We start from the raw sequence: 16,591 nt of genomic DNA, 5'->3' as shown, positions 1-16,591 counted from the left end.
TGGCTTTGGAGTAGCCTTCTAGCTGGAGGTGGCTTTCACACAATTGCACTGTCATCTGTATAGATTTTAAAGATTTATGGACAAAATATATTTTTAATATTGAAGACAGAAATAGTCTTTGTTATGCAGTGGAAGTGTATGTGCAGTTAAACCAGGGAAAAAAAGAGTTTCCTGCTGACTAGAGTTTATCTGCATAATAGTTGCCCAAAATATATGAATTCATTTAGTTGTGAACAATATAACATCTGTGAAACATCATTCTTAAAATAAATACAGTATTGAATGGTTATTGCACTAGTCAGGCCTGTACCGGATATTACTCTGCCCTCCTCCACCCACTTCATTAAATAATATCTTTTAAAAAAATAATAAAAAAAATGTGAAAATAGAAGTATGAATGTTGAGGTGGTTAAAGTAAGAGTGGTAACACTGAATGTCTGCGTTAAGAATTAACCATTGGTGAGACATAAAATATGCTGCAGAAATTGTTCATTTATTTTAGACTAACAATTTGGAAAACATACAGTTTTAAGGTGTTGGGTTGGCTGAGGCATTTGGCCAGCTTAACCAATGTCTCTGCCTTACTAAAATGTAATAACTGAGTTTTTGTATTTCTGTAACAGAAATTAGATCCTTTAGATACTTCCTGTGTGGAATTTGGAACATGCACAGTTAAACTACCTGTGAGGCTGTGGGGGGCCAGGCTTTTCTTATGACATTATTAATTCAGTGGATTCTCTGCTAGACCTAGCATTAATGTTATCTGATAGTCTAAATACTATCTGGATGGCAGCCAGCTTAAAAAAAAAAGGCTTCATCTGACTTGGTTCCTGGACAGGAAAGGCTCCCTTGGACTGTGCTGTAGAGCAGAATGGGAGGGTGATAGCACAGCTAACAATATCTGTCAATATCTGTTTAGATGTTTTTTCCTCTCAAATGCGGACTGAATGAGCCTCTATATGGATGTGTTAATAGGCAGGTGTGTGTAGTGAGGCTATATGTATCCTGTGTTAAAAGGCAGGTAATTTTCCTTCCTGTTTTGAAGAATATCCATCTTTGATAGCTCTTTGGTATAAATCAAAGAAGATGGTATTTGGTTGTTTCTGAATTAGCTTTCCAGTGTTGTCTTGTTATTCAAACTCTAATTATGTGGAAGTTGCATCACCATTTTCATTCAGGAAAAAAAATGGTCTTTGCTAGGCACAGGATATGCAATATGTGTGGTTTGTTGCTGTAGGAATGAAGAAAGGCCTTGTATTAAAAATTTAAGACAATAATATGTGTTGTGTGAATAACATGCCCTTTACAGATTTATTGTAACAGGTGGCTTGAGAGGAAAGGTTTGTTTTTTCAGTATGTTGATGGAGGAATAACTGCAGCTTTGGGATTACAGGAAGGTTTTTGATATGCCTGGTACAAGAGGGGGAAGATTTAAGTATGGCAACTGTATTTTGAGACACCAGCAGTAAGCAAGAAGAGCTGAGAAAGTGGTGGCTTTATAGCCTGAAAGGCTAAAACTGCTTGTGAGCTGGAACAATGCATAATCTGTGGAAATTTAGGAGTCAAACCCAGTGTCTGGCCTGACTGCTGTCTGTTCACTTGGAGGTTAAGTTATGTGTGTTTAGCCCAGAATGTGCATAAAACATTAGTTTTATAGACTGCAAACCAGAGAACACTGCCCTCACTGAGAACTTGAACACCACAGGATATTACATGCTGCTGGAAGACAACAAGAAAGGCATAGTGAATGAACCTGGAGTAGGAACAGTTTCCAAGGCAAAACTGTTTAGGTGAAAAAACAAATTGTCATATGGTTGATAAGAAACATCATCATTATTGTACTCTCTCATCCAGACCTCTTAGCTCCAACAAGGCTTGCTGAGGGAAAATGCTTTATGACTTGTCATATGTCAGTCATCTCAGTGGTGAACAAGCAAATAAGCTACTACAAGCTTCTCTCATTTCTGTTTTTAATCTTGGCCAATATTTAGAGATTCAGAGGAAACTGAGGCAGTGTGGTGGGGATCATCAGATGCAAAATTTGCATTAGAGTGTTTGTTTGGCTCTTTTTTTTTTTTAGTAACAAACCCAGCAGAATAATATGAATATAATGGAGCATAGTAGATGACTATGGTAAAAAAGATGTCTTTTGACAGTTCTGGTATGAAGATAAATCAGATGCCAGAGAACTATTGATCAAAGATTTGGTTTCTCATCTGCAGTTCCCTCTATTTTGTTTTCCAGTATTTATGCTTGATGCAGTTGAGTATTAAGCAGATATTTCTTGTAAGCTGAGTATCCAGCTTGAGCGAACTCAGAAGAAAGAAAATGGTTATTCTGTAGTTCCCGCATCTGCGTTTAAATATATGCTTATGAGGTGGTGAAAGGAAGGTCAAGAGACTGACTTTCAGGGTCTAAAAATTACATAAGAAAGGAATATATTTTGGATAATCTTGGTAAACACATCAATTACTCCACATGTCTGTATGAGATCAGTAGTAGCTGAACAGTTCAGTATATTTTTGGAAATGGTAAAAGATTTCCAGCAACATGTGAGGCTTGTTGAGACAAATGCCCAAAATAGCTGCGAAGCAAACATAAATTAAAAACATGCATTGTAGCAGATTTGTAGAAATGAATTAGTTTTCCATTCCAGAAGATCTGAAAGGGGGAGTGGGCAGGATGTCTCCTTAAACGAAGTAAAACACATGCTTAATAAATAAATAAATAAAAATATTTAATTTTAATACATTTATATTTTCCTTGTTAAAAATATCTAATAGAAACTCTGGATCTTAATGCCTAAATTATCAGGTAAAATGCAGATCACTGTTCCATTTCGCCCAGAGCAGCATTAGTATAATGAAACTATGTGGATACGAAGTAACAGGTGAGCAAGGAATCTTAGAATCTGAGTCCTTTTTTGACTTACTTTTCCCTGTAATTGCTCCTAATATACCTGAAAGTGGGCAGTATATGAAGTAGCGTATCTGATTAATATGTTCTTGTGCTCTTTGTACTGTCATGTACATCTCAAATCTTATTTATGGTGATTTTTGAAGAGAAGAAATCAGTAGGAATGCCATGCCTTTTGGGTTAAGGTGATTGGACAAGCAATCATATCTGATTGGCTGAATTCAAGATGTGAGTGGAAAACTCTGGCTCTTTATTTTTGGTATGTCTGAGTGAGGATTTTTGAAGGAGATAATAGGTGGGCTACAAGTACTTTTTAAACTGTTATTGCTTTTAGCAGGAATTTTGGATACATTCATTAAAATTAACATTTTTCTTTTTTTAGTTGCTGGAAAAACACAAGAATACAGAAAGCATGGTAGAGCTGCTTGAACTGTATCAAATGGAGGATGAGGCCTACAGCAGTCTTGCAGAAGCTACCACAGAGCTTTACCAGTACTTACTACAACCATTCCGAGATATGAGAGAACTTGCAATGCTTAGAAGACAACAGATAAAGGTACAGCAAATGCCACTGAAGTTCTCATTCTTGGTTTTTATTTACTGTTCATTAACAAGTACTTTCATTATGCAGTATGTGTAGTGATGGTTTTTCCACTAACTGTTCTCATACCTTTTCTTAGAGGAGTGTTTTTGTAGCGTGAGGACATCTCTGACTTGTGGCTTTTCCGTTACTTGTCTAACTTCTACATTTCTATGTTAAACTCTTTAAATTCATTGTTGATTTTTAGCAGGTGAAATTAAAAATATATATATTATGGAGGGGTATTAATGCATAAAATATAAACAGGAATGAGTTGCACAGTGTCTTTTAAATTGCTAATTATTTTATAAGGTTCTGCAAGAAATTACATTCCATTTTAGTTTTCTGAGGTAATCTGTTAAACCATTAGGAGTTAGTAGATTCTTATCCTATGTAAAGAAACTCTTAAATGTAGAAGTGTTAAAAGTACTTAGTTGTTAAACTTTAATAGTGTGTTTTCCGAAGAGCTATAGATATTGTAACCAGCTGAAGAATGCTGTTTTGATAGATGTTTTTTATAACACGTTTCATCTAAAAATTTTAATATCTTTAGATTTCATTCAAGTGCTTAAACAGAAGGAACAAACATTGCCTTTGCTGCATCGCAGAAATATTAATCATAGTTACTACACAGTTGATTAGATTATACCCTCTGTGTCTTTTAAGATATGTATCATGGCTAAAATGGGTCTATTTTGTTTAGTCTGTATTGTAAATGTCAATTTCTGTGATCTTGATATCTTATTCAACTGGCCAATGTTGATTTTACTACTTTCAATTAAAAATGAGAGTGGTCTATATTTGAGTATAGAATGAGGGAAGGAGGAAAGAGGATTTAAGATTCTCCAATTGTTTTTATTTTGAGCCATTGCTGTTTCTAAAAGCAAATTTTTTGTTCAAAGTTCAAATACCCACAATTATAAATGTTGTTGCACAGAGAATTTGAATATTGTTTTGGACTTACTATGCTGTTCAAGGTTATGAAAACCACACAATCTTTTACGAAGTACAATGAAATAGTTCTTTTTTACTTATTATAAAGGAATTTTTAAAAAATATTTTATTTTTCACTCTAGAAAAGAGGAGATAAATATTGTAATCCAGATGCAACATGAAGTAGGAGTCTTTTCTAGTTTTAATCTCACTGATTTCTTAGATTTTAGGTTTAAAAAAAGTCTTCTTTCCCTTTTTGTGAAATAATAACCTTGGTAAGTTAAAGAGGCATAATCTATGATGTATTATTTTACTCATGTGTAGTTCCATTTAATGGACGTTAAATTCTCTTCCTAACTTGGCAGTTTTTGAGTTATAAAACTTGGTCATCTGTATTATGTGGTTGAGAAAGATGCCATCTCTTGTTTTTCATTTCATTGTTTGTGAAAAAGCAGTACTTGTATCTATGATGACAAAATATATATATTGCACTTGGTAGCTAGGGTGGATGAATTCATTTATAAATAGAACTTGTGCTTGAGATGGTTTGTGTTAACATGCCACATATGTGTTTCTGGAAGGCTAAATATTGGAACATTTCTATAAACCACTATGGTGGGGGTTAGCTTCGTTTTCATGCATAATGCTAGTATTTTTGATGCCTCAGTTAATGAGGTCTGTGAACACACACCGTTTAAATACCAACAAGGAGAAAAAAGTTTGTTTAGAGCAGAGCGTTTCTTACAGGGATAATTATTTTCTTGCAGGGATAATTATACATCAATACAAATATTAGTCAAGATTATCTCTGCCTTCTGTATTGAAGGCATCATTTGTGTTTTGGTTTGATTTCTTTTATGGATTTGGGTTTTTACTAAGTAGTTTAATCAGTTTCATTTTTGTCTGTTTTCAGAGTAAGATGAGGAAGAAATTAGTTGCTTTACCTGTAGTCCTTGCAAACAAATGTTTAGTGTCATCTCCTTTTGGTGCAGAACATAAAACTTTTTATGATACGTGTATATCTGGGTGCTGAATTTCTCCTGTTAATCTGAAAAGTTAGATGAGAGGCAAGCCTCCAGGAGAGGAGAAACACCATATTCTTTGCACACAATGGAGGCTTGTTAGAGCTGTGCAGCTTGGTTGTCTTAAGTGGTGAGGAACCTGAATGTTTTGCACAGGATTGCTGACTACAAAACTGTAACATATATTCAGTCACTTAAATCTGACTGTGTGCAAGTTGAATAGAATACAAACTGCTTGTATGTTTGATTATAAAATTGACTGATAAGATATATATATAGAAAATGCCAAAAGCTTTTTTTGATCTTCTCTTACAAAAGACAGGATTGGATGATAAACTGACAGATAAATTTGTCAATAGATGAAAGCTGTTGCATGTACAAAACAGTGATGATAGCATGTTAGAGTGTAGGTGTACATTTATATGCACTTCAGTATTATTTCTGAAGAAAAACGTATGAGAATTATCTCAGTTCTTGGAAAATAGCTTGCCATTCAGCATTCTTAGGGATGAAAGGAAAATTTTGAATTAGTAGAGGGTGAAAAAATTAGAAAAGAGCATTATACTTTTTATGTCTGTGTATACTCACATCCAGAACACTAAAGTTTTGTTTCTCTCTCCAAAAGATACTGTAGAATCAGAATAGCTGTAAAATGCCAGTAAGGTTGGTATAAGGTACTTCCATACCAACAATCTCAGATTAATCAGATGACTTTATTTTTGTCATTCAACACATGCAGTAAGTGTAAGATAAGAAATGTTTCTGTAACTCATTAATGTTATAGGAAAGGAAATACTGAATGATTTATTTTACTCCTATGTGCACATGCAAAGTCAAGGGCCCTGTTGATGAACTTGTGACATTTCTAAACAGCCTGCAAACAAAGGAAAAAAAATAGAATCATAAACTCCTATTAAGCACACCTCGCATACTCTTTGGCAATAGTTTGCAGTTTAATTATGGACGCTAAGTATATACATGTTCCAGAAAGAGGTGGGTCCCTCATTGGCTATTAACAGTGATTCAGATTAGCCATTAGCTCAAGAAGCCTCTAAGCTGGTGAGTGACAGAAGCTTGGGAGGTATTGCTCTGTACACACTTTGGGGCTTAATTATTACTTTTTTTTTTTTTCTTCCAACTGTTACTGATAATTACAGGCCAGGACAGCTTCATAACTGACCTAAAAACAAAGTACGAGGGGAAAGAGTGAGAAAGGACACAGGTCTAATATGCATTGATAGAAAGGCATCTTGATGAAAACCTGAAAGGTGTATGAACATTCAAAAAATATCAGATTGTATTGCTGCAGTAGTAACAGTAATGGAGAGGATGAACTGGAAATGCATGATTTCATTTATTTTTTTCTTCTATTGGGCTGAAGATGGGGAAGGAGAAGGAAGAGTAAGGTAGAGGCTGCAGCAACATTAACCTGACTATGAAAGGCGATGACAAGGGTTTAAGAAGGTCTTCAAAGATGGATCTTTGAAAAAGCTCTTTAAACTGGTTCATTGTGTAAATTTTACAAGTCCCAATATTATATGAATCTGTAAATAGGCTTAAGTCTAGTCCTTATTTTTCAGTGGTGCTATGAAACAAGTTTTTACAGCTTTTGTGACCTTCACTGGCTCCACTTATGGTGTTACCACAGTTACTTGCATTGATCCCATTCCTGGGTATTCGTGTGTGTTCTTTCAGATTTCATCTTCTCTAAGGGCTCTTATTATTTTACTTTTATTCATTGTATCTCTATATAAAAATTGTCCATCTTATCTTGATGAATTCTTGATGAACACGTGCTTCATATTTTGTTGCTTTTTTTTTTTTAACCGAAGATTGAAATACATCCAACTCTTTTCATCCACGGAAGGAATCTACAACTTTCTGAAGTGCCAAAACCACTTAAACATTTTCAAGTAACTAGATTGTTTTTTTTCAGTACTTTTTTCAACTTGGAACTTTGTCAATGAAGTTGAAATGCAGTTAAAATTATATGACACATGAGGGATAGAGAGAGGGAAGTCACAACTCTAAAGTACACAACCTTAATCCTATTAATTGCTAGTATAAAATAATTTAATTTAGCAATCTTAACATTTCCTTCTATATATTGTCATATGTCTGGAAAAGAAGAAACCTCAACAACTTGAATATTTTATTTTACCTAATATTTTCTTGTGCAAAAACTTTAATCTTTTGTTTCTTCCTTTTCTGAATACTTCTTTATTCTTCAGCATTCTTCGTAGTTCTGGAAAAAAACATTCACCACTGCAACTTGCAGTTCAATGATAATTTTGTTCAGTCTTCTACGTGTTGATATCTTATTCGGTTTTAAGTATGTTGCTGCTTTTACTGCCAGTGTCTTTATCAACATCTGCCTTTCTCCTGTATATTGATATGGGTAGTCTAAACCTCTGTAGTTTGTATTGTTAGTCCTAGGCTTCAGACATGCTAAGGACCTTAAGCCCTCCAATCTAAGCTGGTTTGGTTATATTAACATTAAAGTCCATTCTAGTATTAATTAATTAGAATAAAACTAATAAAGCTGTAATGTGAATTTTAAAGCTGAATGCTTTCACAACATATTTGGGGCTTTACGTGGAAAATTAGAATATATTTTGGGAAATCATGCCGAGTTTTAATTTAACTAGCTGGGAGCATAGTTAAATTAAAACCTGTGAGACTTTGCCCCTGAGTGGATGAAGAAACTGAAATGCACACTTTCTTGTTAATATATACAGCATGCTGTAGTTTGTATTAGTTGTCTTGCCTACTGGAATCTGAAAGGTAGCTGAAGAATGAAGGTGAAATGATCTTTTACATGTGAAGCAGTGTTGTGTTTTTTTTTTTCTTTTGTCTCCTCTGCTATGTGGTTTTTTTTTGTTGTTGTTGTTTTGTTTTTTTAATAATTAAATGGCCTGCTGTTGTTACATCTTTTGTTTTTGTTTTTTCCATTTTTGCCTATTGCAATTCTGTCTAGGAATATAACATGGCATGTGGGAGGTGTACAACAGATCCTTGCCTAAGCCATAAATATGACCTGGACTAAGTCTATTTTGTGCCAATATTCTCCATAATTTTCCTATCTATCTTCAGTCAGAGGTGGAAAATATTTGCCTTTTTATCAGTTCTGTTGACCATCTCTGGATGTCTTCAAGGACTTTAACATCCTTTCTATATTGTGGAGCCCAGAACTGCACACAGCATTCAGAGTGAGGCCACATCAGTGGTAAATACAACAGGAAAAGTATTATTGTGATTGTGTGGCTGTGCTGTGTTAAAGCATCCTAAGATGCTGCTTGCCCTCATGGCTGTGTCCTCAGGGCGCACTGTTGTTTGATGCTGAGCTGCTGGCAGCAGCATTCCCAGATCCTCTCATGCTGCACTGTGTTTTCTATTTCTATTAATCTGAAAGATGACCTATGGTCTTTTATGGACTATAAAAACAAAAAGGTGCTGGAATAGTAGAGATGTGCAGCAAAAAAAATGAAGCCTAAATATATTGCACATGCATTGTGAACGGAATTGGAATGCAGCAAGATCTTCCTTTAATTTTATAATGATAGTTATTACCTTCACAGAAATGTTTATAACAAGAGATTGGTTTTTAAGGAGATGATAGGAAATAGCATCTTCAAAATACGTGGGCCTGTTCATATTGTTGTTTCATAGGCCATGTGTTTTTCCCTTGTGCACTCAATATACTCCTCTTTTGTGAGGATGTTGTGGATAGTTGCAAACTTTCTTTCTTCCCTTACTTTTCTGTTTATTTGAGCTGCCATCTCTCTTTAATTAAGCTACTAGTTATTTTGTCTTTTTTTCTTTGGTCTTTTTAGTTACCATGACTGTAGTTTGGAAAGGTTGCTAACAGTAGTTTCTTTTACATTGGTATCTTATGTTCAGTAACTTATTTTTCTTTGTTACATTCCTTCATGGAGAGATTGAATCAGATGGAATGTGCTGTCTGGATGAGAAGAGATTGCTTTAACTCTGGGAGCATGTTCAGGCCAATGGAGAGGCTCCCAGAGGCCACAGGATGCATGTCAGGCAAGCCCAGGAAAGGAAACCTCTGTGTTGGGCACATCTACCCCAGCCCTGAGGTGTGTGGCAGGCAGCTAGACACTGGAAAACAAAACAGACTCTTAAAGTTTGCTATTACTCAGAAAGTGAAGGACCTAATAAAAAAAACAAGAAAAAAAGCAGAGAAGCAATCCGCTATCTTTTAGGATACAGTACAGAATGTATTTTGTGAGTATTTTTATGTTGCTTTGATCCATTTGACCTTCACTGCACCTTGAGTGGTCTAAGAGGCCTTCTACTGTGAGGTGGTGTCCATAGTACATAGTCTCAATCACACATCTGTGTAGATGAGGATTATTGCTCCAGGAGTCAGCCCAGGAACCTCAGTCTTCAGGAGCTCATTTGAAGTTCCAAGTACCTAAGACTCTTGTCACTTACTCTTGCACTATCCCATCAGTTTGTTACTGTGACCCTCAGATACCTCTGTTTGGCGCAGGTGACAAATCATTGTCGGAGCAAATAGTGTCCTCTAGTCTCCAGTTGTGGGTATTTCTATGGTCGTCAGTACTTTCACAAATGCTGCCAAGGCAAAGGCTGCTTAGGTTTTCTGTGCCTTGTCAAATGAATAACCTCAGTGTGAATGATAGTATAGATGATGTAATTGGGATTGCAGTAAATGAAAAGATGCTTCCCATTTTTGTTACTTGTAAATATTTGATGTCTGGAACAGGGATGCAGTGGTATTGGAAAATGCTAAATTTCTAGCCTGTGCTGCATGTGAATAATGTTTTGACAGTCAAAATTGGATGAAGAAATGATAAGAAATGCTATATTGAGGCTTCTTATTCTTCTAGAAGTGGTGGCTAGCAATAATGTTCCTCACACTACTTGGTGATCCCATTTTAATTTCCACATCAAATTATGTAATCACTACCCAAGAGTATTAAAGGACGGTTTCTAACTGTATTACTTTTACCCTTGTTTCTCAAAATTTTTTTGCTTAACAGTTCTGTGTAAAGCATTAACTCTGCCAGGACGGTTCAAAATATAGGCATATTTTGACTTCTGTTTTGAAATTCTTGTCTGTCCACTCATAACTGTTACCTCTACAAATACCCAATACCCAACAGTGAGGTATCTTCTTTTTTACCAATATAAATTGAAAATATTCAGAATTAAGGCTTTGGAATTGTAGGTTCCAGCATAAATGTCTACTGACTTAGATATCTATTTTGGGGTGATTTTTTTTTTTTTTATTTTTTATTTTTTTTTATTTTTTGCAATTGGACTGATGATAACATCAACTTTTAAGAAGCATGTACAAAAATTAGAGACAGCTACATATTTTTTTTTAATTTGTAAAAGAAATCCCAGTTTTCTTGCTGGCTTCAAAAAGTTATTAGTTAGAATTAAAATTGCCTCCATTTTAGGAATGGAAAAAGTATTTAAATTCTCAGTCTCTGGGGAAATATGTTTTAAGTCATCATTAAAACAAAGAATTCCTAAAACTGATGATTATTTCCCAGCATCCCAAGACATCCCTTTTTCCATCTTTATTATTATCTAAGAACATTTACTTGCTTCATATTGGAGTATTCTAGGCTGAAAGAAACCCTGGATAAAGCATGCTTTTTATTTGAGGATATTGTATTTAATGAGAAGTTGCTGGTGAATCAGATTTTTATTGGAGTTTGTTGGGCTTCTAATAAGAATAGTAATGAAGCCATGAATGTACTTTTACAGCAGAAAGGAACACTTTTTTCTGTTGAATAAAAGCCGTGATGATTTGTTGGTAGTTTTCTCTCCTTTTTGTTCTTCTTTTGTTTTCTTTTGTTCTTAGCCACGCTGAAACTGATCACTGTTCAGAAGCTAGCAGTATTATTAACTATGGTCTGATTTATTTTCAGATCTCAATAGAGAATGACTACCTAGGCCCCAGAAGAATTGAGAGTCTGCAGAAAGAAGATGCTGATTGGCAGAGGAAAGCCCACATGGCTGTACTTTCTATTCAAGATCTTACAGTTAAATACTTTGAAATAACAGCTAAAGCACAGAAAGGTAGTTATTCTGTTATCCTGTACTTGAAATAAAAAATCTTTAAAGGTTAATGTTTATCATCTTCTGTATTGTACCATTTAATTTCTTTTTTATCAATCCTTTGTGAGGAAAATGCACTTGTCATTCTTACTTGTTTTTATTTCTGTGTATGTTGAAATCTTTCTCAAGTAAGTAGTTATGGAATGCCATCAGAAGCAGTCACAATATAAATTTTTAAATAGTTTCACAACCAGCTTTGCAGTGGGATTTTATTAGTGGCAATTACATTTGCAAAAGATTTAGGAAACATGGAATCCCTGATGGATTCTGTCTTCTGCATTGGCTATGGCAAACCACAATAAGTGTCCATTGCTTTTCACTTATTTTCATTTTTCTTCCCCTACTGCCTTCCAGTAAAATTTTTTTATAGCTCTGAACACTAAGCAACAGCTCAGCTTTAACTGCTCTGAAAGCAGCTCTGCTTGAAAGTCTTCGTAGATTGATCTTTCACAGCAGTTTTACTAAATGAGTCAGTGCAGTTAAGCAATGACATATGGCTTGCACAGACATCTGTGCTCTTATCCTTATATCATTTTAACCAAAATAATGAGTTAATTAGTGTAAACAAACCTGAGGGTGCAGTTTTATCTTCTCTATTTTAGTTTGACTGTGTACTGCTGCTGACAAAAGCTTGTCCTACTCTTTCCCCTGCTTGAATGCAGATTCTGGTCTCTTTCTTTGCCTTGGTGGTAGTGCTGGTGCAAATAGGTGAATGAGCTGTACCCCAGGGAGAAAGTCTTTTTTGATGGGTAGGTTTCCTGTTTTCTTCCTGAATAGAACTGCCTCAAGAGAAGCAATCAGCGTAAAACAACTCAAGTTAGGGTTAACGTGAAACTTCACCTTACCTGAAAATGTGACTAAACTAGTTCAAACATGTTAATTAGAGCTAATTCTAAATGTATTTAGCATCTGCTCTGACAAACATGGAAAGTAAAATACCTCACTAGCTAATTAAAAAAAAAAAAAGCATATTTACAGTTCCTTTCCTTTTTATTTTTTTCTATGTAGTATCTTCATATACAGCTGTCAGGATTGTGAGGAAGGACACTGGAAAATGAAATGCCTGGAGATTTTTGATAAATGTACAACATAGGGGTGCATATTGTTTTTTGTTTGCTTTATTTGGCCTTCTACTGATCATAAGGAGATCATACACAACAAAATAATGACAGATGACAGAGAAAAAATGGGTGAGAGCAAGTAGATACTTATTATCTAACAATAGTGATTGGTATTTTCTGGCACCTAGGGACTGAATGCTGCTCGTTTTGGTTGTGACTTCCATGTCTTTTGCTCTGTAAAGCTAAGTGTGATCAGTATCATGTGATTGTTCTATATGTTAAAAATGTTGAAAATCTGAAATGCATTAACCTAGTTTTTTTCTGGGGCTCAGGAAGAGAAATCTGAGTCAAGCAAGGGACTGTAGCTACTCTGAAGGCTTCCTTAAAAGATTCCATATCATCACTGTACATTAAGGGCAGATTGTACCTTGTTATCTAATTATCCCATAAAGCAATCTTTGAGTTTAAAAGAAAATATTGTTTAAAAAAAATAGGCTTGTTAAATTCATTATTCTTTCTGAAATGCATTTGAGGTCAACCTCAAATTTCTGTTTTAAACTGTAACTCTTATTTCACTCTGCAGATTTGTGTTAAATATATGATTGCCCTGTAGAATTTGTAAAGCCACTGGTGATTTCAGTGGCTGATGTAGAGGCTTTCAGAAGCAGGGGGAATCTGGGATGCACTTCAAGACCACATGGTAACATTAAACAGTATTTTTGTTAAGTCAGAAGTTCTGAACTTGTGGTTCAGACATTCGTATGAATAACAATAATTGGATTTATAGTAACGAAATGGTAAACAGATAGCAAATTACGTACGTATGTGAGTCCTAAGAATTCTTAAACCTTGAATATGAAGGCTGTTACTCTACAGAATGACTTCTCTGCTAAGAGAACTTTGTATGGTTTTGGATAGAAACGCGTACAGTCTATACAGTAGAATCATTATAGAGATCTGAAGAGAAGACTGATAAATTGTCTGCCTTTTTCTTCCCTTCTGTAGCTGTGTATGATCGAATGCGAGCAGACCAGAAAAAATTTGGTAAGGCAGCATGGGCAGCAGCAGTGGAACGTATGGAAAAGCTTCAGTATGCAGTTTCTAAGGAGACTTTGCAATTGATGCGTGCTAAAGAAATCTGTTTGGAGCAGAAGAAACATGCACTAAAAGAGGAGGTAATTTTTCAGTACCAATAAGTAGAAAAATTAAGCGTAGTAAAAAATTGAACCTTAAGGAGTGTTGATACTCTTGATAGAAATGAACCAACACACATGAAACTTGCTATTTTTTGTATTTTTAATAATATAAGTCTTTGCTTAATTCCCCACATTCAATCAAACTAAGCAAATGAAATTTTATTGCAAGTGTGTCAGAGTGCTGAGGGGATTCGCTGATGTATTAACAAGCTACTCTTGATAACTTTGAAAAATTATGTCAGTCAGGTGTAGTCCCAGGTGACTGGAAAAAAAGGCAGTATAGTACTCAAATTAAGAAGGGCTGAAAAGATGACCCAGGGAACTACTGACTTATTAGTCTCACCTCAGTGTTGGGGAAGACCCTGGATCAGATAATCCTGAGAGATACACTAAGGCATATGGAAAAAAGGGAGTTGATATGAGATGTCAGGCATGTCCAACTTTTGTTGTTTTTGATATGGTCCCCATAGCACCCTTCTCCCCAAATTGGAAAGATACAGATTTTATGAGTGGAATGGTTTGGTAGACGAGGAACTGGTTGTGAGATAGTACCCAGAGGGTTTTGGTCAATGGCTTGATGTCCCAATGGAGATGAGTGACAAGTATTGTCCATCAGGGGTCCGTACTAGGACCAGTGATCTTTAATATCTTCATCAGTGACATTGTCAGTGCACCCTCAGCACGTTTGTGGATGATACCATGCTGTGTGGGTGCAATTGACATGCCTGAGGGATTAGATACCATCCAGAGAGACCTAGATAGACTCAGGAAGTGGGCCCAGGTGTATCTCGTGAGGTTCAGTAAATCCAAGAACAAGGTCTTGCACCTACTTTGCTGCAATCCCTGCTATCAATATGAGCTGGTGGGTGTGAGGATGGAGCCCAGCTATGCTGAATAGAACTTGGGATGGCAAGCTGAACATGATCTAGCTGAACATGATCTCTTACTGCCCAGAAAGCCAGCTGGATCCTGTGGCACATCAAAAGAAGGGTAATCAGCAGGTTGAGGAAGGCAATCCTGTCTCTCTGCTCTGCATTGGTGAGACCTCATCCTGAGTATCACATCCAGTTGTGAAGTCCTTAGTACAGGGCATGCTTGAGAGCCATTGTGCATCCAGAGGAGGGCCATGAAAATGATCCAAGGAAGGGAGCAGGCTGGGGAAGCTGGGTCTGGGGATGAGAAGGCTCCAGCAAGAACTGTTAGCGGCTTTTCAGTTTCTAAAGGGAGGCTATAAGAAGGAAGGGGTTAGACTCTTCAGCAGAGGCTGCTGGGTTAGGAGGGGAGAGGGTATCAAGCTAAACAAGGAGGGATTTAGATTGGATATAAGGAAGACATTTTTGATAAGGGTGGTAAGACTCTCTAGTGGGCTGCTTAGAGAGGTGACAGAAGGCCCGTCCCTGGAGATATCCATGGTCAGGCTGAATGAGGCTCAGAACAACTTGATCTAGATGTGTATGTCTCTGTTCATTGTGGGAGAGTTGGAATAGATGATCGTTAGAGGTCCTTTATACCTCAAAAGGTTCTTTTGTACCACTTATTCTCTTATTACCTTTTCCTGGTTAGTCAACCAAAATTACAGTTTTTGCTGTTAATGTTCACAACTATCCACTAAAACATATTTTAAAAGGAATAGAAGGTGAAATCAGTTGCTCTGTAACCTCCATACTACCTTTCAGGCCATAAGCACTTTTTTGGGAGCAATTTTTGACAGTCCATGTGGAAGGAGTATTCACATTAGTGATTATACAGGTGACCAGTGGCAATACGAAATTATACAGATCACTATGCAGGCAATACTTTGATTTTGCTTACCATGTTTATTAAGGCAGTCTTCCAGAGGGATTAGTACTAACTGCAGTACTCCTGAGGAAAGAGTGCATGCATTAAACTGTGTTTAAATATGTTAGCAGAAAAAAAAACACCATACGTTAGGTTTTATGATACTTCCTCAAAACAAGTATGCTAAAAAACCTTCTCCTAAAGTCTGTCATCTTATGGATACTCTAAGAACTTTGCAGGCATACTAATGTTAATTTACATTTTATTCATATTTCTACTGGCTTAAGAATACTTTCCAAATGCTTGTTGACCAGCAAAATTTCACTGAATTCTGTTAGAAAAAAGTTATTCAGGACTTTAACATGGTACAGATTGGTAAATTTGCAGACAGATTGTGCCTTTCTATGATCTTCTGTGGAAGACAGAAGGAGTAAACACAAGCACGAAATTAAAGCATGCCTCATTACAATTATAATTTTTTATAACTGAGATTCTTTTTGATTAGTGGGTGATTATTGAGATGTGAAGAAGCATTTGGGACTAAGCAGAGAAACAAGATTGCGGTATATTAGGATGATGGAGATCTCTGAAGTGAAAGGTGGGGGGCTTTTTGAAAAAGAGGAACAAGAAGCATCTGATGGGTGTGCATCAACATGGTGCTTTGGGATGCTGTGTAATAAGGTTGAAGATTAAAACGAGGTGCTGGGGATGATATCACAACCATCTTCTGTTCTGAAATGCCTTTTTTATTGCTTTGAGAATGGGATAGCTCTAAGTATGCAGAGGTTGTATATTATAAAAAAATTCTTCTCAGAAACAGTGACAGTGAATTGGAAGAGGCTGCCCAGGAAAGTGGTGGAGTCAGTGACCCTGGGGTTTTTCAAACAAAGAGTAGATGTGGCACTGAGAGACACGGGTTAGTAGGCATGGTGGTAATGGGTCAATGACTGGACTAGATGACCTTAAAGATCTTTGCAGACCTTAGTGATT

The 16,591-nt window shown here is 36.1% G+C and overlaps 1 protein-coding gene across 1 annotated transcript in view; it reads left to right on the top strand.

Moving 5' to 3' along the window:
* The window catches only part of JMY (junction mediating and regulatory protein, p53 cofactor), a 55,806-nt gene that overhangs the window by 14,427 nt on the left and 24,788 nt on the right, over nt 1–16,591 (top strand). The window contains exons 2-4 of the mRNA XM_072359434.1: nt 3,299–3,472; nt 11,376–11,526; nt 13,632–13,801. Coding sequence (XP_072215535.1) covers nt 3,299–3,472; nt 11,376–11,526; nt 13,632–13,801 — 495 coding nt within the window. The remainder of the gene's footprint in view (nt 1–3,298; nt 3,473–11,375; nt 11,527–13,631; nt 13,802–16,591) is intronic.

Source organism: Excalfactoria chinensis, chromosome Z (assembly GCF_039878825.1).
Source record: "Excalfactoria chinensis isolate bCotChi1 chromosome Z, bCotChi1.hap2, whole genome shotgun sequence".
Taxonomy (NCBI): domain Eukaryota; kingdom Metazoa; phylum Chordata; class Aves; order Galliformes; family Phasianidae; genus Excalfactoria; species Excalfactoria chinensis.
The sequence above is the reverse complement of the archived record's forward strand: the minus strand, read 5'-3'. Positions and strand labels throughout refer to the sequence as shown.